At 33.4% G+C, this 25,821-nt stretch overlaps 1 protein-coding gene across 1 annotated transcript in view; it reads left to right on the top strand.

Annotated features, from left to right (window-relative positions):
• The window catches only part of LOC131844283 (diacylglycerol kinase eta), a 181,949-nt gene that overhangs the window by 142,651 nt on the left and 13,477 nt on the right, over window positions 1-25,821 (top strand). Inside the window, exons 4-6 of the mRNA XM_059193119.1 lie at window positions 482-627; window positions 2,915-3,113; window positions 19,117-19,208. Coding sequence (XP_059049102.1) covers window positions 482-627; window positions 2,915-3,113; window positions 19,117-19,208 — 437 coding nt within the window. The remainder of the gene's footprint in view (window positions 1-481; window positions 628-2,914; window positions 3,114-19,116; window positions 19,209-25,821) is intronic.

Genomic DNA, 25,821 nt, shown 5'->3' with positions numbered 1-25,821 from the left:
TCATTCGTTCAGTCATTCGTTCATTTCACAGAGTAATTAACACTACGTTTAATAAAACTCGACATTGAATTAAGCATTAAACCAAATTTGATCCTAACCATCTGAAATTATTCTAAAATAGAAAATCACTGTTTCACTTCAAAAATGATTTCTTATAATTGAACCGGGTTGGCATTTAAAGACAAAAACACCACAATTGACTGCAAACATACTTTGCCAAAAACATGATATTATATTAGATTTATACAAAAAATATTTTGTTTCTTTTGTTACACAAGATTTATTATTACATTTATTTATTTTTTATTTCGGATGTCCCTCAATGTTATGTTAGAACTAATGAACTATAAATTAGTCATTGTGAGATTACTCCTGGTCCGTATGTAGTCGACAATGTACTGCTCCTTGGTGGTGTACTGTAGCGAGACATTGCCGGGATCGGTGCAGCAGCGTAGCATAATGTTATATGCTGTTGTTACAGATAATAACAGCAAGCCGGTGTCTAGTGCTGTGCGCTGAAAACCGCGGGGAAATGGAGTCGTGGGCCGGGGCGCTGAGGGGCGCCCTGCACCGCGGAGCTGACGTCGCTGACCTCGTCGCCAGGCTGTCCTCTGGAGACCATCACTGGTACACCCTATTTTTCATATAATTGGAATAGCAAACAAACCTACGGCCCGCCTTATGGTAAGCGTTAACCGTCTGTCTGCGAAGCCTATAAAGATACAAGGAGCCTTCTACCCTTCTGGGAGGAGCTTGGCTGGCTGCTTTAGTAGTCTTGGCTCTACACGAACAACGGCCCAGTTGAGAGGATAAATGCGGAGAATAGAGTCCAATTTACGTTTACAAGCGGTAACGGTCGCATATACATAAACAGCACTACGGACATCGCATCATGTGATACCCGCTCCTGCGTTGTCATACCAGATGACTAAGATGGAATGCCTAGTATCCTATAATTTTACTGCCTAATCTGCACCTGAAATACTGCTTACACGGCAGGCTGCTTTATATTTAATTAAAATTGTCTTACCAAATACATACGATTGAAGTACCACCACAGAACTATATTTTTACAGAGTTAATGCAGTCACATATTACTAGTATCAGTCGGACGATAGTCCAATGCAAGTCCATTCCGATTGGCGCATTTCCAAAGAGGGCGGGGAAGTAATCGAATGCGCCAATCGGAACGGCGTCCTATAGGATAATCGTCCGCATGAATCGAATAGTGTGTGACCATCATAAGTCGTAAAGAATAGCAAGCATAACTATAAAAAGTGAAAACATTTTAACAGTTATAATGCACGTGATCCTGGACCATAATCACTAAGAAATAAAGTGGAAATCTAAAACTATGCTTTAAACTCTTTATATTAAATTGATATTTCTTTTTCGGACTATTCTAATGCTGTTGGCCGCAGCTGACCTTTACAGCTTCACTGGACAATAGAGAACGAGTGCAGATGGCACTACATACACGCGGAAGGACTTATGGAGCGGCCGACTCACACAAAATTGATCTTATCCGCTCTATTTGCATGAAGGTTTCAAATTTTCAACTTTACATGTATATCACCATTTGCGGCTAACCCTCTATACATATAGAATACAAATGTACATTGAATTCCGATGTCTGCAAATAACAAATTCAAATTCAAAACTCATTTATTTCTTTTAGCCGCTTATGAACGTCAATTTTTTACATTATAATTTAGTTTTTTCCCTACCCTCCAGTTCAGTATATAGATCCAATTGAGAACTGGCAAGAAACTCAATAAAATTCCTTTTTTTAAAAGACAGTTTATTTACAATGTATATTTATATAGGTGTCTATATCTAACATTAAATGAAAATCCCGTGCATGAACAACTATTGCCATTCAAGTAATCGTTTCGTGAGTTTTGCTTTTGCTCAGTAAATATGATTTACCTTGATTTGTTTTGAATTTATTTAAGGGTAATTCCAATATATCCCTTGGTATTTTATTGTAAATTTAACCTAACCTCTCGATTGTTACATTGTGCGTGACTAACTTAACTCGCTGAGCTCTAGCACTAAGCTCAGCTTATATGCCTTACTGCAACTTCACGGTAGAAAGAAGTCACATTAACCTTTTTCTTTATAATATTAAACGGCCTCGGCGTTCTAGCGATTCAGCATATCGTCTTACTTCCGATGCTCGCGGGTTCGATTCCTCGCACCGTACAAACATTCTTATTCATAAGTATGATTGGTTGTAACAAGTTGGGTATTTTTTCTATGTATTTACAAATAAAAGTAATTATGTAAGTTGTCTAGTACCCTAACTCTGCTTAGTTTGGGACTAGATTGTCTTAAGTTATTATATTGTTAAATGAGCTATGAGCGACGTCATTGATATTTCATCATAGCTTAAAATAATGTAAATATAAAAATGGTGTGCATAACTAGAAATGTTATGTACTACTAAATGACACTTATTCCAATACTATCCTTTTGGGGGAAGGGGAATGTTTGTGATGTGGACTAATAACATTAATAGCAATATACAGGTATTGCTAGGTATGTGGTTATTAGTCCACAGGTTGATCAGTTTGATTTTCACGTGGTACCCCCTGGTAACCATCGTGATAAATTCATCGGAATAACTGACCTGACCTCATGCTCATCTTATCATCCTCCACTAGTGCCCCGCCAGCGTAAACTGTTAGCGCAGGCGGGTGAACCATTCCATTATCATTCGTAAGCAATGAAATACTATACTTTTTGGTAATAGTAGAATAGAATAGAATAAAAAATCATTTATTCAAATAAATTTAATTTAAGCACTTTTGAATAGTCATAACAATTTGTTTTTTATCTACCACTCTATACCTATATCTCTACCTCAGTATATATCTTATCGGTGGTAATAGTGTGTATTTTATATGTACAGGTACACAGCAACACACGCTCGGCCGACTTTCTGCAATGTGTGCCGGGAGCCTCTCGGTGCGCTGGGCACAGCTCACGCGCTCGCCTGTGAACTATGCAAATTCAAAGCGCACAAGCGGTGCGCATCCCGAGCGCCGCCATCTTGCAAATGGAGTACGCTTGCTTCGCTTGGGCCGCATCTGGTCGAGGATGCCGAGGGGGTTGGTTTCTTTACTTTTTTTCTTTAGATTTTTAATGTGATTGGAATCACAAGCCGACGCGACGGTTCACTTGTAACAGTCGTCTATATATTGTTTTAGAATACAATAATACAATTTTTTATGTGATAGGAATCACAAACCAACGGCTCATCTGTAACCGTTGCCTATATATAGTACTACGACATCACGTTATCATGTGACTATGATAACACTCATGCATAGCCATTCTAGAGGACTTCTTTATATCATGCCTCTTATGCTGTCTAGCATACCGCTTTTCGTCCGACGGTCGCGGGTTCGATTTCTCGAATAACATTTGTATTCATGAGTGTGATTGTTTGTATCGGTCTGGGTGTTTTCTATATAGGTATAGTATGTATGTATTTACGGAAAAAATATATATGTTTTTATATCAGTTATCTAGTACCCATATCACAAGCTTTAGCGAGCTTCACTTAGGTCTAGATGGCCTATGTGAATTGTCCTGAAAAAAAAACCAAAACAAAAATTCACAATCTTATCTTATCTTTACCTGTCAAACACGCTGCTTGGACAGACTTTTTACCAAAATCTACTTCGATGGATATTTTAATTGCTCTAGTAGGCCGTATGTGTATCTCAATATATGACGATATCGGTGGTGTATAGCACTTTAGCACACCGCTTTATATTATAAACAACAAATTACACACATACAGAGTCAATGTGGGCCACAACTCAGCTTAATGCTGGAAACGTAGATTCCCGCGCTGACTTTCATTTGGAGAAGGATGGAAATAATTATCTGGAAAAATAAAATAAGGAATGAAGAGGTGCCTGAAAGCGTTAAAGAAAAGAGACAGATCATAGATATTATTGAGAAGGCGGGGAGAAATGTTGGAGCACTTGATACGACACGACGAACTAATTAATAACATTATTGAAGGAAAAATAGATGGACAGAGAGGAAGGGGAAGACCGAGACACAGCTATATCAAGCAAGTTGGAGAAAAAGTTGGAGTTATGTCGTATCAACAGCTAAATGGACTTATAGAAGATCGTGCAGAGTGGCGGGAGCTCCACCGAAAAGAGCACAGCTCTTAAATTATGAATGAATGAATGAATAATAAAATAATCTATACATATAAATAAAATTGGAGTGTCTGTTTGTAATATTGAAGTAATCGTTTTTTACTACATGCATATGAATATAAATACGATACGTACACCAAAATATTTTTTTTTTACAATTACTGTCTGTCTGTATGTTCCGGCTAAATTCTGAAATGACTGGACAGAATGGAAATTTTGACGGAACAGTTTTTAGCAGGTAGCTGATGTAATGAGGAGTAACTTAAGCTACTTTTATTTTTGAAAACTAAAGTTAAATATCACGCGGACTAAGTTGCGGGAACAGCTAGTAATAAAATAATATTGAATAATAAATAATATTGAATAATAATGTTAGAGAGCGGGGCACACCCTGAACTGGCAGGTTCAAGGTTCCATTACATATTCATAACTGACCTTACTTACTGGCTTCGTGTCCGGCGGATGCGAGCAAAGGCTTAACAAAACAAACCCTTCTTGTTAGGCGTGCTGAATTATTACGGTTTTGTGTACACACGTTTGATTTTTTTACGTAACTGGAAAACAACCGCCAGATGCAAAGCGGCTACACTCCTCTATTCATATACATGTCTTTTGATATGTAACTAGCTGTGCCCGCGACTTTGTCCGCGTGTTATAGTGACCTTGACCAAATAAAGAAAAAATATTTAAAAACCCAAAAAAGGCAAAGAAAATGATTCCTCGTTATAGCTTCAAAAATGACGATTTTTTTATACAAACTTTCACCCCCTATTTTTTACCGCCTTAAGGGTAACAATTTTACAAACTTAGTGATATTTATTTATAGTATTTATTGAACTCAAAACAATGTTTCAAAATTCTAGTTTTTTAAAATGACGATACTTCCATACAACCCTTCATCTCCCTTTTCAACCCCTTACAATTTATTAGCGTTAAAAAGTAGCCTATGTCCTTTCTCAGGGTTTAGACTATCTATGTATCAAATTTCATTTAAATCGGTTCAGTAGTTTTGGCGTGAAAGCAAGACAGACAGACAGACAGAGTTACTTTCGCATTTATAATATTAGTAAGGATTTAAATGGCAAATATGCGTACGTCCCACCTGATGGTAAGTGATGACGGTCACCGAAAGGATGGTTAGTAATGTGGACTAATAACCCCATAGCTAGCAGTGTACTATCTTTCCCGAGGAGATAAAAACCATAGCTCCTAAGATTATCCTTCAATTCTTGTCCCTGACGGGTCTAGGTAGCGAACTTTGAAAAAGGGCGAGCACAATAGATCTATGTAGGTCGCAGTGCTACAGGTGCTACAAACATCTGACAATAGCCCAATCAACCCAATATAAAAAAAAATAGCAGTGTACTATATCAGGTTGATCTTTACGCAGTTCCCCTTGGATACTACCGTGATAAACTCCTGTTGAATTTGTCACGATGGACTGACTGACCTGATCTTATATTCATCTGGTCATCCTGCATTGGTGCCCCGTCAACGTAGGCTGTGGTAAAAAAAAACTAAACGCATACGGGTGGACCATTCTGTTTTCATTCATTTGTAGTGTATAGAGCATCAGCCATAATCTATGGTAAAAAATGCAGTTTACCTCTGGAGTAGTCCAACGTCCATTCTTTATGTGGCGATTCTGTCAGGACCGCCACATCAAGGATGGTCAGTTCGGGTTACGAACACTGACTAGACTATTTGCCTTTGACAAAATTGCTACAGTATATGCCATATGGTGGTCACTATATTCTCCCAAATTTGAATTTAAAAATAAATCTATTATTGTAAACATGTACAATCATATTTGAAAAGAATACGAACTGAGTTTCTTGATAGTTCTTCTCGTCTCGAAAACATTCCGAACTGACGATAGTACATATCATAAGAGTTTGTAATAGACTTACATGAACAAAGATATTTTGATTAGATTTTATTTGGATAGCGTTTTGAGCATTAAATGTCAGCATTCCATATAAAGAAATTATTAAGATATAGTCATTTAAAGTCTAAAGAGAAATAATGGTTTACTATATAATCACGAAATAAATTTATAATAAAAAATCTTCGTCCATCTATTACACACAAAAAAATGGCCTATATACATGGACTTAGTTATTTTGTACTTACTACAAACATCACGTTAACATGAGATACCGGTTGATACCACTCATACGTTGCTATTCCTGAGATGCGATGTCTTTTAACCTGTACTATTGCTTGTCCAATCAAATAAAACACAATTTATAAAGTAAAATGCATGGCGATTGTTTGCTATTCTAATTATATAAAAAACTCTTGGCAATATATGTATTACGGGTGTCACATAATCAGCATAATGCTCTTAGTGTTGTTCATGCGTAGGCGCAGGTTGCCATTTACGACTGGTTCGTTGTTATTCCAGTTACCTAATAAAAAAATATTTAATACTTAAAACAACTATAGAATAGTGCCGAATGAAAATAATTAATTCAAATACATGTCAAGAGTGCAATAACAGCAGTGAGACCCTAAATCACCTATTTTTCGAATGTTCCGCTTATAATATTCAACGCTTGGTCTTTATTGATAATTTACTGAACATTTACAAGAAACCGGAAAAAATCCCGCGCGACATCCAATACATGCTAACTAATTTTGAAACATATATACCTATATATTTATACGTTACCTCTATATCGATAAAACTTTAAATAATTGATACAAGGATATGGACTATGGATAAGACTTAAATTTTGAACACGAATGAAAACATAATGAATAAACATACATAAGAATTGGCCTTTGGCCTCATCACTTGTTTAAATATGAAGAAGTATAAACGTAGACTAGGCTGTACGGTCTAAGGATCTTTGCCTGTTCCATCACTGAAAAGGAGATGGACGAATATGGGGAAAAAAAAATAACTATAGAATATTATCGTACTTATACATACCATGATGAATAAAAAACATCTTATTATAGCATCACACAAGAACTAGACAAACAGACGATGTGTGCAGACCGTTCTCCGCCTCTCGAGGCGTGTTTGAACTGTCCTAATGGTCGTAATGGCGTCTGTTCTCCTGAATATTGTATGTCTTTCCCGCCAAAACAGTTCGGCCACAGATTAAATAATAGTTACTTTCAACCATCTTTGTTCGCGAATGGATATAAAATTAACGCAAATGTTTTAGTTGAAAGCTTTTTATTGCTATGAAGGCTAAAGAATTTACAGTTACTGAGTAAATATATAAATCCCTTAATAAAGGTACACTGTTTTGTACTCTATGGATTCTACCTTGTTCTATTTTACACCTACCATAGACAAGGTAGAAATCACAATCAATCTTATAATAAAAATATTGATTTTTCCAGATAATATTTTATAGTATTATTGAAAATCGTAAATTTTAGTTCATACTTTATTGGTAACTCGAACCTTCATATGGATTTGCTAGAATTAACTTTTTGTCTCCCCACTAAATTCATTAGGCGTCAGACTAGATATAGATGTAGTAGATAATATGAATGTTTATTTTGGAAATATTTATTTATTTATTCTTTATTAAACAAAAATACTTTTGTAACAGGCCGGCTTAATGCCTTACGGCATCCTCTCCCAGCTAACCGTGGGGTATAATCAGAAAGCGTTGTGAGGTAATAGCGAGAATTGTGACAAATTTACTAATATACATAAACAACTAGATATACAAGATTTGTATATATATGATATAAATATAAAGTAACAACATTGTTCACTTATAACTGGCATTATATTTGTTAACGCGTAAGATATATTTTTCATATTATATAATATAAATATTAATTATATTATACAGTACAGTTCTGAGTACTGTTTCTTCAATATTATCTGAAAAGAATAAAATTAAGCCGATCGAGATTGAAACAAGTAGGTACCGTACCTACGTGAATGCAAAATGAAGAGTAGATAGGTTCTACAGATAAGTTATGAAATTAAAATATCTGGCATAGAGTATGACTATTATTTTTACTTAGTGATTTATTTCTGTATCCAGCGGTAAAATAAAATTTATTAGACTTATTAGATACTACCTGTGCCCGCGGCTTCACCCGCGTGAAATTTATAGCCTATATGTTATACTGATGTATAAGCTATATTGTAAAGTTTCATCAGAATCCGTTTAGTAGTTCTTGCGTGAAAGAGTAACAAACGTCCATCCATCCAAACTTTCGCGTTTATAATATTAGTAAGATAAAATTATTCTTTGCATCTGTAATTATAGAGCAATTAACACTACGTTTTATAAAGATGAGCACGGCCCATAAGACTATTATATCAAAATTGTAATTTAATTTCCATGCTACATGCCTGTTTAGCGGCTATGTTGGTGCCACTAATATTTGTCTATGGTGTTCCTTTGTCACAACAGCACCAGATAAGGTGAGAACAGATAAAACAAGTAGCGGTTACTTACAGATGTATATTAGAAGAATATTTACAGATGGCGAGTATAATTTGTACAAAATAATTATTTTAGATAGATATAATAATAAAAGAAATAATAATATAATATAATAATAGGAAAGGGTGGGAAGATGTAATTGCTGGTGACATGTTGAAGTGCGAGGTTTCTGAAGACGATGTCTGAGTCAGAGAAAAATAGCGTAGAAAAACAAGGAAAGCTGACCCCACAACCATGTGGGGTACATAGCTAGGAAGAAATATATATATATATATATATATATATATAAATATCCCCTTGGGCACTTTGTGGCTCAGACGTGCCGTATAGGTAGTTTTTTGTTGATCCTTTTTCACTTGTTGATCCGGAGGCCTTTTGTTGATCTAATGCCAGTTGACGATATATAAATGTTGATCCTTTTTGAGCCACAACTGTCACGACGAGTAATAATAATAATTAAGCGATTTATACACGATTTTATACAAATCCACCTTTTTGGCATTCGACCACTTCTTGATCCAATTCAAACGGGCCAATCAGGGTGCAGCATTTGCCAAGGGCTTCCTCATTGGCACGTTTGGACTACTACATTATGGCTACAGTAACTTAATAATGTCTAGCTAGTATTTCAAGAATAATAGTCTATCTAATCTAAATATTTATAGAAATCAGTCTAGAGGAACGTGACTCCAGATCAAACCTCAATACTTGTTATTTTTTGGACGGGAATTTTTCCTTTAGTAACAACGTTACTGAGCGAATGAAGAGAAGACGTAACGGCGGATCCAGGGGGGAGCGTCATGGAGGTCTTGGGAGTCATGGGGGCGTCATGACTCTCCCCCTCCTTACCCCAGGACTTAGGTAGACCACTAATTGAACTAAAAAATAATGAAACAGCAAATTTTTTTGCACGATCGGAGTGTTGGTGCAGTAGTATTAATTATAATTAAACATTGTTACTTAAAATATAACAGTTAAAGTACTATAACACTAAAAGCAAAATAGGTATTTTCAAAATACTTTTTCAAAATAAATTACCCTTTGAGTTTTTGTCCAAACCTCAGATATTTTATTTATTTTAGGTATATCAATCATTACATAGTATAGTATAGTATAAAACAAAGTCGCTGTCGCATCTAACAAGTACATAAATAAAGAAAGAAGACTTTTTGGCTCTGAATATATTTCAAAAATCAATTACTTGTGTTAATCAATTTATATACTCTTTCTTATTTCATAGTACTTGTTTTGATCCGAGTATATACAGATACCGTAACGGTCTATTAATTATGAATTTATTATACCTAACCTAGATATTCTATTTTGACGAAACTCCGTGTAGTAGTAGTATCCGATAAGGGTATGCGAACCCTAAGTATTATTTCAAAATGACCAGTAACTTTGAATTTTGAATTTTGATTTTAATAAGCCTTTGAATCAACTTACCAAACGGACGCTCAAGGTTCGATTCCCGCCACCGATTTTTTTTGTTATTTTTTTTTTGTCTTTATTCTAATTTTAAATTAACTATTTTAATAATTAAATGAATTTAATCGAACAAAACGTTGTTAAGTATTCAATTAATTTTAATTTACATTACCTATTGTACTTTCTAAATTGTAAAGCAGCTAACAATTATAGTAAGATCTTATAAATAACTAACACAACAAGTAAAATATTTTAAATGTATTTTCTTTATTATTACAAATATTTTTTATGCATAATATAATAGTTAATATCACTTACAATTAATTTAATACTTAACAACGATTTTATCGATTAAATTCATTTAAATATAACCCATAAATGTATAAATATTATATATAAATAAATACATAATGATCTGATAATCAAATTATAAGTACAGTCTCAAATTGAAAGTAAGAAAAACAGAAAATATAGAGAGAACTATAGGGATATAACAGAAAGATTTGAAAAATGGAGAAGGACAGTAAAAAAGTTACAAATTTAAATAATGTTGCCGCAATTTCTGTTTAAATGAATTTATTACATTATTATATATATTAGGCATACGACTAGCCTTATGACTGTTACTTTTTTTTTAATCTATACATCTATACATGTAAATAAAATTGGAGTGTCTGTTTGCAATATTGAAATAACCGTTTTTACTACTTGCATATGAATATAAATACGGTACATACACCAAAATAACATATTTTACAAGTTTTGTCTGTCTGTCTGTCTGTTTGTTCCGGCTAATCTCTGAAATAGCTGGACCGATTTTGACGGGACTTTTTTTGGCAAGTAGCTGATGTAATAAGGATTAACTTACGCTACTGTTATTTTAGAAAAATAAAATAAAATTTCACGCGGACGAAGTCGCTGGGGCCAGCTAGTCTATAGATATACCGAGATTTAATATTTAAGTTGCTATTATGTTGTTGACAAAATTTTACTGTAATGTTACTATTACGTTATCCTACACAATTTGTATTATTTTGGATGAAAAAATAAATAAATAAATAATAATCTATACATATAAATAAAATTGGAGTGTCTGTTTGTAATATTGAAATAACCGTTTTTTACTACATGCATATGAATATATATAAGGTACATATACCAAAATAACAATTTTTATAATTTTTGTCTGTCTGTCTGTCGGTCTGTTTGTTCCGGCTAATCTCTGAAATGGCTGGACCGATTTTGACGGTACTTTTTTTTTTGCAGGTAGCTGATTTATAAGGAGTAACTTAGGTTACTTTTATTTTAGAAAAATAAAGTTTAATTCCACGCGGACGAAGTCGCGGGAACAGCTTGTTTTTAATAAAAACGGTTTATTTCATAGAAAAAACATCTTTTTTGTGGTACTTGAGAATGTTGAAGCCTGTTGTTTGTATTATTGAAATAACCGTTTTTTACTACTTGCATATGAATATAAATACGGTACATACACCAAAATAACATATTTTACAATTTTTGTCCGTCTGTCTGTTTGTTCCAGCTAATCTCTGAAATGGCTGGACCGATTTTGACGGGACTTTTTTTGGCAGGTAGCCGATGTAATAAGGAGTAACTTAGGCTACTTTTATTTTAGAAAAATAAAGTTAAAAACCACGTGGACGAAGTCGCGGGAACAGCTACTGTATAATATATTAGAGATACCAACGTGTTTTTTTATTGATGACTAGCTGTACACGGGATTTCGTCCGTGTGGAATTTCACTTTATTTTTATAAAATATAAGAAGTTAAATTCCACGCGGACGAAGTCGCGTGTACAGCTAGTTGTCGGTAGTCTAGCGATTTAGCTAGCACACCGCTTTGATTCCTGCTTGGTGGTCGAGGGTTCGATTCCTCGCACGCTGCAAACATTTGTATTCATGAGTATGATTGTTTGTAACGGTCTGGGTGTTTTCTATGTATAGATAATATATATGTATTTACGACAAAAAATCTTTGTATTTATATCAGTTGTCTAGTACCCATAACATAATCTTCAGCTAGCTTAACTTGGGTCTAGACGAAGCTGTGTGAATTGTCTTGAGATTACTATTATTACTATAATAAATCTTTTCAAATCAGCCGATGTTTATTTTTGCCATAATACGTGCTGTTACCATGTGATAATATTACGTACTTATTACTGTTTTAAATGTGATGCGTTCATTATTTGTATTTCCTTTGAATTAAAGACAAATGTATATATATATATATATACATTTATATAAACTTGCACACTTAGTTGATCCAGCCACGATCCGTAGATATTGCTGATTCCACTGTCTCTCTCTTTCTACCACTATAACGGTAGCGTGGCGGAACGGCAACATGTTGCCGTTCCGCGTTCTACCACTATCTTTGTATTCTAGTATGCGATGTTGCCGTTCCGGCCGAGACCATGCGTTGTTGCCAAATGTATTCGTCGATAGTAGTAGATACTCGATATATATTTTTTCAACAATTTCTTGCAATAGTGAATCCGTATCGGCAAAATTTTTTAAATGCACAAAGATTTTTTGGCTCTGAATATATTTAAAAATCATTTACTTGTGTGTTGATGAATTTATATACTAGTAAATGAAGTACCTAATACTTGTTTTGATTTGAATAGGTAGCGATATTATGAATTTATTATACGTAATCTAAAGATTTTGACGAAATAAAAGTAATTAGTTATCTGTTAACCTTGACTTCATGCTGGCACCAGTATTATCAGATGATGAACATACTCTTCGAAAACTTACAGCAGAAATATCGTGTTTGGACTCATTAGATAGGTCTCGATGAATAGAGTTTAAAAAACTTAAAATAAATGGTAAATTAGAAATAATGTATAAATACCACTTACGTCAAATTCAACCACTTTAAACTTAATAATAATAATAATTAGGAAAAGAGAAAAGCTATACATGCACTGAAAGTAATTGATGCCTTCCACACAATATTTTCAGTATTAAACAACTCTGTTTGTTCAGTAAAAGTGTAAATACACTGGTAACCTTTAATCATATTTTATATGCAAACATTACATATACAAACCCTAAAGTTTTATTTCAGAATAGCCAGCAGTTTTCAAGAAATAAGTCTTTGAAATTGTACGTGTAACTTATATATATACTAGTTTTTTCACCATAACAAACAACACCAATATGGCCTAGTTAGTAGTTTACCTGTGTACCAATTAATAATAATAGTAATCTCAGGACAATTCACACAGCTTCATCTAGACCCAAGTTAAGCTAGCTGAAGATTATGTTATGGGTACCAGACAACTGATATAAATACAAAGATTTTTTTCGTAAATACATATATATTATCTATACATAGAAAACACCCAGACCGTTACAAACAATCCTACTCATGAATACAAATGTTTGCAGCGTGCGAGGAATCGAACCCTCGACCACCAAGCAGGAATCAAAGCAGTGTGCTAAATCGCTAGACTACCGACAACTAGCTGTACACGCGACTTCGTCCGCGTGGAATTTAACTTCTTATATTTTAGAAAAATAAAGTGAAATTCCACACGGACGAAATCCCGTGTACAGCTAGTCATCAATAAAAAAACACGTTGGCATCTCTAATATATTATACAGTAGCTGTTCCCGCGACTTCGTCCACGTGGTTTTTAACTTTATTTTTCTAAAATAAAAGTAGCCTAAGTTACTCCTTATTACATCGGCTACCTGCCAAAAAAAGTCCCGTCAAAATCGGTCCAGCCATTTCAGAGATTAGCTGGAACAAACAGACAGACGGACAAAAATTGTAAAATATGTTATTTTGGTGTATGTACCGTATTTATATTCATATGCAAGTAGTAAAAAACTGTTATTTCAATATTACAAACAACAGGCTTCAACATTCTCAAGTACCACAAAAAAGATGTTTTTTCTATCAAATAAACCGTTTTTATTAAAAACAAGCTGTTCCCGCGACTTCGTCCGCGTGGAATTTAACTTTATTTTTCTAAAATAAAAGTAACCTAAGTTACTCCTTATAAATCAGCTACCTGCCAAAAAAAGTACCGTCAAAATCGGTCCAGCCATTTCAGAGATTAGCCGGAACAAACAGACCGACAGACAGACAGACAAAAATTATAAAAATTGTTATTTTGGTATATGTACCTTATATATATTCATATGCATGTAGTAAAAAACGGTTATTTCAGTATTACAAACAGACACTCCAATTTTATTTATATGTATAGATGTATAGATTATTATTTATTTATTTATTTATTCATCCAAAATAATACAAATTGTGTAGGATAACGTAATAGTAACATTACAGTAAAATTTTGTCAACAACATAATAGCAACTTAAATATTAAATCTCGGTATATCTATAGACTAGCTGGCCCCAGCGACTTCGTCCGCGTGAAATTTTATTTTATTTTTCTAAAATAACAGTAGCGTAAGTTACTCCTTATTACATCAGCTACTTGCCAAAAAAAGTCCCGTCAAAATCGGTCCAGCTATTTCAGAGATTAGCCGGAACAAACAGACGGACAGACAAAACTTGTAAAATATGTTATTTTGGTGTATGTACCGTATTTATATTCATATGCAGGTAGTAAAAAACGGTTATTTCAATATTACAAACAGACACTCCAATTTTATTTACATGTATAGATGTATAGATTAAAAAAAAAGTAACAGCATAAGGCTAGTCGTATGCCTAATATATATAATAATGTAATAAATTCATTTAAACAGAAATTGCGGGAACATTATTTAAATTTGTAACTTTTTTACTGTCCTCCTTTTTTCACATCTTTCTGTTATATCCCTATAGTTCTCTCTATATTTTCTGTTTTTCTTACTTTCAATTTGAGACTGTACTTATAATTTGATTATCGGATCATTATGTATTTATTTATACATTTATGGGTTATATATTTATGTATGTATATTGTTATTTTTTTATAGAAATGTATATTTTGCTTATCTTTATTATCTTTATAAATCTTTTTTTGACATTTCTTATTTATATTAGTGCACCGCCAATAATCTTTCGCTGCACCACTCATGGTTGCCTGGTAAATAACGCGGCAAGATATTAAGTCCGCCACATGTACAATTTTTTTTGTGCATTAAAGTTAAATAAATAAAAAAAATACAATACTGTTTAATGAAAATGCGTATTGTCTAGTGCTTTGAGATGTATCAAAATAAGGTCAACAAAAAAGTCCGTGATGGTATATGTCTATCTCTCAAGGATAACCAACAATAACCATTTTTTATCTTTTACATTTTACGGGAATTTTTTTTATCGTATGTTTCCCTTAAAATCATGTAAACTATGCTATTATGTCATAATCTAAAGAAATAATAATATTTTATAGTGAAATATCCACTATAAAATACCAAAAAGTAGCAATGTAATTCGTTACGCGCGAATCAGGTGTTATAAGGTCAAAGGTCGGTGCACCCCGCGTATTTGATAAATCTAAAGCTTCTCTGGATGTCTTTAAGACAAAATGGCAGTATGTACGTGTATATGTCACACAAGTCCTTAAGTGATAAGTTTTTCAAATGTACAATATAGAATAAATATTTTTAAGTACAGTACTTACGTACATTAATATAATACCTACTTTTTACTTGTATCTATTGTTATCAAAATTAAATTATAAGTTCTTAACTTGACCACGACTATGTGACCCTCTCTTGGCGCCAAAACGAGTGAAAAAATGAACAGCATACGACGACGACGCAGTACCTATAGAGTGGAGCAACTGCTTATTCAGTTTTATTCAACTATTTAGTCCCTCCACCGTTACAATGAATGGAGGCGGATATTACAATGTACGTAGCATTGCGAATATAAAATATCTAGATTAGGTATAATAAATTCATAATTCATAGGCCGTTACGGTATCAGAGCCAAAAAGTCTTCTTTCTTTGTTTATGTACTGTTAGATGCGACAGCGACTTTGTTTTTATATTACTATGTAATGATTGATATACCTAAAATAAATAAAATATCTGAGGTTTGGACAAAAATTCAAAAGGTACTTTATTTTGAAAAAGTATTTTGAAAATACCTATTTTGCATTTAGTATTTGAAATACAAAAACAAAACTATTATTGTTTTTAGAGTGACATTTCTATGAATTCACTGTCGATAGCGAGCGGTGGGATGGAAAAAGATAACCGTTTATAAATATATAATAAATAGCCCTGGACAATTAACACAGACTGAGACTGAACTGATATAGATATTTTCATTTTGTAAATACATATATAATATACATATAAAACACCCAGACCGATGAAAACAATCGATGACCGATGAGTACAATTGTTTGCACCGTGCGAGAAATCGAACCCGCGACCATCGGATGTAAAGCGGTGTGACCACCGAGGCAGTCGAAATATATAAATAATCTTATGAATTTAATTTATTCTAATTTGTTTGTGTGCGCGGGGTGCGGTGTACGGTGCTCCCCCTTGCCTCCACCGTTGCTGGAGCTTGCATGTATGGAGCATTGCGAATATAAAATATCTAGATTAGTAAATTCATAATTGATAGACCGTTACGGTATCTATATATATTCGGATTAAAATAAGTATCGCAGTAAGGACCAGTATATAAAGTGATCAACATAATTAATTGATTTTTGAAATATATATACAGAGCCAAAAAGTCTTTGTGTATTCAAAAAATATCTAATTTGTTTGTGTGCGCGGGGTGCGGTGTACGGTGCAGGGGGGACCCTGCCTCCACCGTTGCTGGAGCTTGCATGTATGGAGCATTGCGAATATAAAATATCTACATTAGTAAATTAATAAATTCATAATTGATAGACCGTTACGGTATCTATATATATTCGGATGAAAATAAGTATCGCAGTAAGGACGAGTATATAAAGTGATCAACATAATTAATTGATTTTTGGAATATATTCAGAGCCAAAAAGTCTTTGTGTATACCAAAAATTTAGCCGTTCGGAGCCATTCAGTCACGAATTATTAGTAAAAAAAGTGTCGAGTATATCGTACTATCGACGAATATATATGGCCACATCGCAAAATAGAATGCGACGTTGCCATACCGCCTGAGATATACGCGATAGAGGTCAAGTTATTCAGTGCAAAAGGTGGAATCGGCAAGTGTTTAGGTTGTGGCGTGATCAACAAAGTGCCCAAAGAGGTGTTTATATATATATATATATATATATATATATATATATATATATATATATATAAAAGAAAAGAAAGGAAGAGATTATATGACTAGCTAGGACAGGCTGTTATTAGTGCAATCAAGCAATATAAACAGACAACTGTGTTGCAATGCGCTGCCAGTATAATCGCCACACCTGTAATGGTGTTTAAATATTAGGTACATTTGCTGAAAAGAAATCCATTACATTTAAAATTACTACTGTTCCTTAGCAACTGTATTATCTTACATAAAACTCTTGTGAGATGTAATAAAGATTATTTTTACCGCTGTAAATCCACTGAATATTGCATCATTAAAAAGTTTCACACATACATTATTTATCTTAACTGTGGCGGGCCGTAAGATTTAATTTGCATGGATATGCACATGAAACCTTCTAAATGAATCAATACAAACAATTGCCATTCTAAAAGTTTTTTTTACATATTAATACATACAGGAAAAATACATTGAGTTAACTAAAAATTACTATGTGGTTAATATGCTATCGAAGTGGGAGCGAAAGGTATACCAGCGAATTTCTCTACAATCTTCTATAAGATCTTGACCTGTCTAGAACTGCAGTAAGTTCGATATTAGAACGTATCTATATCTATCTAGCTATCGTATATCTAAAACTGTAATAGCAGTTTTCTACCAGATTTGGCTCAGCAGGGAGAGAAACACATGCAGTGGAGGTTGGCGTACGTCAGTAAGGGGCTCCTAAACCTACACCTATGTTACAAGTCTCGGAACTGCTCGGAGTGTCCCTCTCTGCCACATGATAGACACGTCTAGTAAATGGTGAATCCATGGAATGCTAAGAAGTTCGTCCCCGTTTTTTCCCTAGCGACACAAGTCCGGGTGTAATAAAACTTAATAATCAAAACGACAATGGTGGCACTCCGAGCCAGTTTTTACTTGTCATGAAAAATCCATTACTCTCGCGGCTCCAACGGGTTATAAAGTACTTTAATAAAACATTCCCTACCTCGAGTACAGATATAAGCAAAAATACTTTGCAAGATAAATGAAAAACAGGCTTTTGAATACAGTTGAAGACATTCCACGCCCGTGCCCCGAGGAAAAATGTTGTTCCCGATAGCGGCTGTTAAGCGAGCCGGCATTTCAGCTATTCAAGGCGAAAATACCGGAATACCGGTATTATAAAACGTGATGGAATCCGAATTGAACGTGCGTATAATGGGAATAGTTAATCGTTACGAATGGACTGAATAAATTGGGCCCAGTTATAAACATACGACCATAGTTTTTTTATTCTTTGTTAAACACACATAGGAAAAATAACAGCAATACGATGAATATAATGTACAAGGGTGAGTTTATCTTTAAAAAGAGATATTTTCCAACAAACCTAGAAAAAGTTATAGGATAGTGAGTTCACTAGATACATACGTGTTCGAATAATAAGTCAAAACTATAAGAATGAATAGACATACAGAAATATATGAATATAGAGACGAACATATAAGACTTTCTAAGTTCTTTATCGCATGCCTTTTACTTGTTATTGTATAATTATATATTAAAAAAAAACATTTATTCAAAAGGGCAACACAAAACTTTCTTGCTCATTCTTCTTGTGTTGAATCTGTGTTCCGAATAAAAAAATATGACTATTCTAAAGTGCTCGCATTAAGATTATTTCTGTTTCAGATTTAGAATATAAATAGAAAATAAAATAATGTTAATAAAACCATGAACGTTATATATTCGCATTTGACCACTCCTGAAAATTCTATATTAGTGGCGTTAATGAGGTGTTAAATAACAGTCTTTGTTATCATTGCAAACTCATTAACTTATTAAGATAACAATAATATTAACAACTGCATTTTGTCAACAGAACATAATAATGCCGCACCAGTGGTTGGAGGGCAATTTGCCTGTGGCAGCCAAGTGTGACGTATGTGACAAGACCTGTGGCTCCGTACTTCGGTGAGTTATGACCGTTAACTCTTTCATTTCCACAGTGTCACTAAAACGACAGCGGGACTGCAAGATGAATAGCGTTCCTCCGAAATTAGGGTTTACGGGCGAAACAGAAACTCAATTTCGACGTCTGTTTCGAAAATGAAAGTTTCTTATTCAGTTTATTTTTCATTGTTGTATCTTTGTTCATAAAAGTTCCATTCCTCAGATTTCTTATTATTTTACAAATGATAAAAACATTTAATAAGAAATCTTTTTGATATAATTTACACTTTCAAGGAATTTAGACATCACTACTGGCGAATGTGCTTACAGTTTCGGTCGGGTATCGATTATGTACTGCCGTAACCGAAATTAACCAAAACCGTAGCGGAAACCGATAATTCAGTCAGACACAATAAATGACGTCCATACTTTGATTGAAACAATATATTATAAATTACGTATGTTAATAAAATTAAAAAAAACATTTTTTATAATGGAATGGTGCACACGTCTGAGTTAGCGGTATATTCTGGCGGGGCACCAGTGGAGGATGATGAGTATAAAGTCAAGTTAGAATGGAAGATGGTTTCCAGGAATTTCTTAGAAGTTAACCTGACATTCTATCAATGGGGTTGTTAATCTAAATTTCTAACAATCCCTTTTCCATTAACCATGTATTCTAATTAGTATTGTTTCATAACCTAATTCTAACACAGTGAGTTATTAATAAACCAATTTTAAAAACAATATTTTCTAAGGAATGGTATGTCATTCAATCGGTATTGCAATCTATTGTATATACCTTTTTTTTTAAAACATCCCTACATCCTATTAGTAAGATTTTTACTAATTTCTCTAAAAACAAAATACATTAAAAAATAAATTAAAAGAGAAACATACATAACTTGAACTCATAAAAATGTAGCTAGATTATTTGAAGTAATTTTTAATTCCCCGTTTCGTATCTCGCCTTGAATGCCAATACTAAAATACGTTTGAAAAAGTATCTCTCTGACAGCAGTATATCCGTTGAAAAACCGTTCATTTCCGGGATTATCCGGGAGTGCTTTTTATACGGAATGTAACGTATATCTGTATTTATGCACCACCTTGGCTTTAATACTTTGTATCCGGGGAATCAAACGGATATCCGAGAACAAAGCCGTATTGTATGACGCGGAAGCTTTCATCTTTGCGATAGCTACTTTGTTTTCTGATTGTAAGTCTCTATTTGATATTTTAAGTACTGTATACCGAGGTACTCCGAGGACTACAGCCTATGTTACACGTTGAAACTAGTTTTTAATAGGTGAAATATATTAATTTTTTGTTTTACCGTAGAATATAAGATACACGATTCTTTATTTGTAAAACATTTGTCATACTTACATAATTCAAATGTCAAAATATTAAGTATAATTGTTAGTAATACGTTATCTGTGGTAATACGAACAAAAAGAAATGATGTCACAATAATATAAAATAAGAATATGGATACATATGAAGTAATAATAAGGAAAAACAACAAAAGAGCGTAGATACAAAAAAATAAATCATTCTAAATAATATTAGTAAGGTACAGTAAATCAAAGCTCAGTATCCACTAGGCTATAACAATTTATTTTTAGTTCTATAAATAACTAACGACTCGTCCCGGCTTCGCACGGATGTGCTCCAAATCTTTCAATTTCTCGGTTTGTTCTGTATCATAACACGCATATTGTACATATAAACCTTCCTTTTCAATCACTCTATCTATTGTTGAAAATTTCAATAAAATCCGTTGCGGAATTTAAAAGGTATGAGCAAACAGACAGCGTCAGTGATTTTGTTTTATACTATGCAAAGATGTCCAACCGAACTTACATCTTCGATTTCGAGCTTTAACTAGCTGAAATGGAGTTTTGGTTTAGATTTAGTAATAGCTAAACAAGCTGTAATCATGACAAAAACTACTTTCAACCCAATGATTTCGTTCGATAATCAAAGATGTTTATTAGATTGGTTTACTCATAGGAATAAACTTATATGTACATATGTAAGTAACACAAGAATAAGTTGGAAATTGTGCGTGAGAAAAACGAACGAACGAAAGAAAGTTTCAGTTCAAGAAGGAATCCGAAATCAATACCAAAATTCGAATTACATTTCGTAGGTAAAATCTACATTCAGTTGGATATACTTTTTAGGTTCTACTTGTAAGTTTATATAAGTATTGTATATAAAATTAACGAAATTCCGTACAAAATTTCAATCCCTTTTTAACCCTTTTGAGGATGAATTGTTAAAGGTCCTTTCGAATGACTTGTTTTCTGTTTAAATGCCTACTTAAAAAGAAAATGTCTACTGTAAATATACATATTTATACATACATAAATACCTAGATTATTATATATTTAATATGTAAAATTCACGGTCACAGTGTTTGTAACAAAACTCCTCCGAAACGGTTTGACCGATTCTTATGAATGTTTGTGTGTATATTCAGTTCGTCTAAGAAAAGGCCAATTTTTCTGTGCTATAGCTGACCCACGAAACTTTATCGGCGTTGAGTTTTCACTGTTTTTGAAACATTTTTCTTTGAAATATGCTATAAAATAGGAGTGGACGACATTCTTGTTGTAGAGCCTTCCTTGATGAGTGCGCTATCCAACACTAAACAATGAAATTGAAGCAATAGATTTCTAGTTTAGAACATTCAAACAAACAAAACAAACTCTTTAGCTTTATATTATATTCCCTATAGAAATTTATGTAAAAATATCCTTTGTAATACTTTGAATTTAACGCAAGAAAATCATATTTCAGTATGGAGGGTTACCACATGTTCGATATAATCCGGTAAAGTCGAGGAATTATGAACGATGTCACGTATTTAATAATTACAAATACTTATAGGTATTCCTCACGGGAGTTGCGGAGGTTCGTTTAAAATTTAATATAACATGACGTACGACATCTCATGTTATGTTTTTTTAATTTATTAGCCATGTTTGCTTCGATTATATAGTTCACGAGCCGTTCACCCTCGTGCGTGCGAGTGGAATTAAAATTTCTAAACTAAAAGTAGCTTAAGTTACTCCTTGTAACATTAGTCGAAATGTGAGCGTGGAATTAAAATAAAATTTCTAAAATAAACTTAAGCCTAAACTACTCCTTATAATATTAGCTATCTGCGAATCAAGGTCCCGTCGAAATCGGTCCAGCCGTTTCGGATATTAGTAAGAACAAACTGTTAATCTGCGCTGCACCATTTATTTCCAATTCCTGTAACAATAAATGTAAAATTGTAAAGTAGGTCACTAGGAGGGGGGAGTTTCGCAAATGTGACCAACCGTAACAAAGATGAGAGAGTAGCCAAAAATCATGAAAGTGTGACGTAACTCCTAAAAGAACTAAATAGACATGTGACTGGCCGTAAATGGGACAAGTTAAATGTACTTGCAACTGGAGAGCTTGTGTGAATAGGCTGATGGATGTAGAAGGGAAACAGGTCAAGAGCTCTATTTGAATAGGAGCGTCGGCGTTGTATTATCTCTACCCACCCCATTGAAAGATAGACAAGACCTAATGTTGGACATCTAAAACTAGCAACTCCGCCCGGCTTGTTATCTATTTCAATTAATTTATATAAAACCTTATATAAATTAATTGAAATAGATAACAAGCCATAGCCATAGGCAATAGCCTAACCATCTCAATAAAAATATATTTTTATTGAGATGGTTAGGCTATTGCCAGGTGCTATAGACCTATAGTGATGACATACGTAGGGTTGCGGATAATAACTGTATGAGAAGGGCAGAAGATCATGCCCAATGGCGTGCCTTGGGAGAGACCTATGTCCAGTAGTGTGTAGTGTCCAGTTACCTACCGAGATCCAGTATACTCGCCCTTATCAAACTTAATTGTCTGATAGCTCAGAAATATAAATTAATAGAGAGAGAAAGAGAGATTTTCGATTTTAACCCGTAATCTCAAGACACGTTTAATTTGTATATCGTAAGTTTCTACGTCATCTTTCTCTCTCTAAATAAGTAGAATACTTCTAGAAACCTGGCAGAGGTTTATCCGCCCACTATTAATGTAACTTTACATAAATTCGCTTACAATTATCCTTCGTCATGTATCGAATCCAGTGCTATATTTAATCGCCTAACGTATTCTTCCTTTGTCGGAGTTAACTTTCCTGCGGACCCAATTTAGGATATCTTTTCTTACGAATGAATAGAGGATTTACTACGAAATATTATGCTCGCAATTTTAGACGAATATATTTTAAGGAAGAACTTTTTAATCGATGTAGGCATACTATTTTTAATATTGAATATCCTTTTCACATCTTTATTAAATATCAGTACTTTACTTTGCATCATGTAGGTTAAAAAATATGTCTTTTTTTATTTTGGTGTTTTTTTGAGAAAGTCCATATCATTACTTAATGGATTTATATTGTTTTTTTAATTCCGCTACCATTAGCACATGTCGTAGTTTTGTGGTCGAACAGCCCACCCTAGGTTTCGAAGCTATGGCCAAACTCTAATCATTGTCTGAGGCCTCGTTCAAATCAAGTCAAATCACAATATTTTTATTCATATAGGTCTATTACAGATTCTCATGATATGTCAAATTTACCATCAGTTAGGAGTGCTTTCGAGCTGGGAAGAAAGGTTGTACATGTTTACAATAATACAGATTCATTAATAAATTTTAAATTTGGAAGAATATATTGACCATCAGCAGTTCAGAGATGATACGCATGTAACAATATGGATGTAGATTCAATAACGGTCGGAATTTGATTACCAATAGTCGTAAGTAGTCGTAACATTTTCAGTAACAGTGGTTAGATTTCAGCAATTAATATTTGTGGTCTCTCTCCTACTAATGATAGAGAAAAATAATATAAATGAATTAAGCAATAGAAATTGTATAAAGATTTTATTTTTTAGTATATTTGGCCACTTACAGACAATGCTGTACTTATAGATTACATAGTCGCTTATCAATTATCATCTGTCACCACTTACTAGTTTTACCCGCATTTTTAAACATATTTTTTGTTTTTTATTAACAACATAACTTATAAATATAATTTCTTTTAATATACAAAATTACTACTTTCTACTTTTGCACGTTCCTACTCATCGTACGCTTCATACGAGCTTCGTCTAAGTCTTTCATGCTTCAGGCAATTAAACAGTGGAATACTTTGCGCCTAGACATAAAGTCTTGTGCTACCAAATTTTTCTTCTATCCAAATTACGGAAAACATCTTTCCAATTGCTTTTGTAAATAAATTTACAACATCAATTTATCATCAAAATTATATTGCACTTTCACATCTATTTGTGTGTATGTAAATATTATATCTATGTGATTTTTAATTATTATGTATTTGTATTTAAGTATATATATTTACTCGGATATATATTTTATTTTATTAACTTTATTAATACCTACTTCCTTTTATTATTTTTATTTCATGTTATTTACCCAAATGCAGCGCCCACTAAATTCTGTTTGCCCTATGGTCGACTGGTAGAAAATGCCTTATGGTTTTAAGTCCGCCATATGCACCTTTATTTTTGTATTTGTGCATTAAAGTTTTATTAAATAAATAAATAAAAATTATTATTTATAGTATATGCACCTACCGCTTATACCAATATATAAGAATTTTGTTTGCGCCAATAATTTCAGTTTGACAGAATGTAATGATTTTCTTGTCTCTGGTTCTGGGAACGCTGTGCGGTCACAGACGGTCGAAAATGTTCGCATGCTTGTTAGATGAAAGTTATGTACTTAGATTTAATCTGTCTGATTTAATCTGCTTAAACTAGAAGATTAAATAAACGTCTATGTTGTGATAGTGGTAACACGCCGCTGTGCAATAAGTTTGTTTTCTTTTATTCTATATATTCTGTTTATTTTATTATGTCGAGATTCAATCAAATCAAATTATCTTTATACATATACATAGGTCTATCAGACTCTTATGATATGTCAAATCTACCGTCAGTTCATAATGCTTTGGAGTTGAGAAGAACAGACTAGAAACTCTGCTCGTATCCTTTTCAAATATGTGTGTACATGTTTACAATTATACAAATTTATTTTTAAATTCAAATTGCAATTTTATCAATAGTCTAATAAGTGTTTGTAAAATGAACAGAGCTAGCCCCACAAGCCGCACCCATCATAGTCAAGAATATTAGAGGGATATTATTTTCAATTTATTTTATGTTATGTCCATATTATTTTCTTCTTTTTTTAATTCTCACTGGTCATTATTTTAATTGCTATTAGTTATAGTATAGTAGGCTGGTTTGATGCGGTGATCTTGTTGAATGCGTCCTCTCGTATTTCCCTGGATATTACCTGACAGTGTTATTCTGCTCCAGCAAACAATACACTGATATGCTGTCTTTATTGCGTATGGCCGATGAACACACACTACGTTACAAACACGTTGTTTGTACCTATATTGTATATTATTAATTGACCAATGTAGATATATGTATTTACAATTCACCAATTTAGTTGTGTCTATTATTAGAACATTATTAAAATTCTGTTTAGTATAGGTACAGGGCCAAATGTTTCCTCTTAAGTAAAGAGACAGTTCGTCACC

The sequence above is a fragment of the Achroia grisella genome, unplaced genomic scaffold, assembly GCF_030625045.1.
Source record: "Achroia grisella isolate CSIRO2021 unplaced genomic scaffold, CSIRO_AGI_Agris_v1 utg402, whole genome shotgun sequence".
In the NCBI taxonomy this organism is placed as follows: domain Eukaryota; kingdom Metazoa; phylum Arthropoda; class Insecta; order Lepidoptera; family Pyralidae; genus Achroia; species Achroia grisella.
This window is presented reverse-complemented; position numbering and strand designations above follow the sequence as displayed.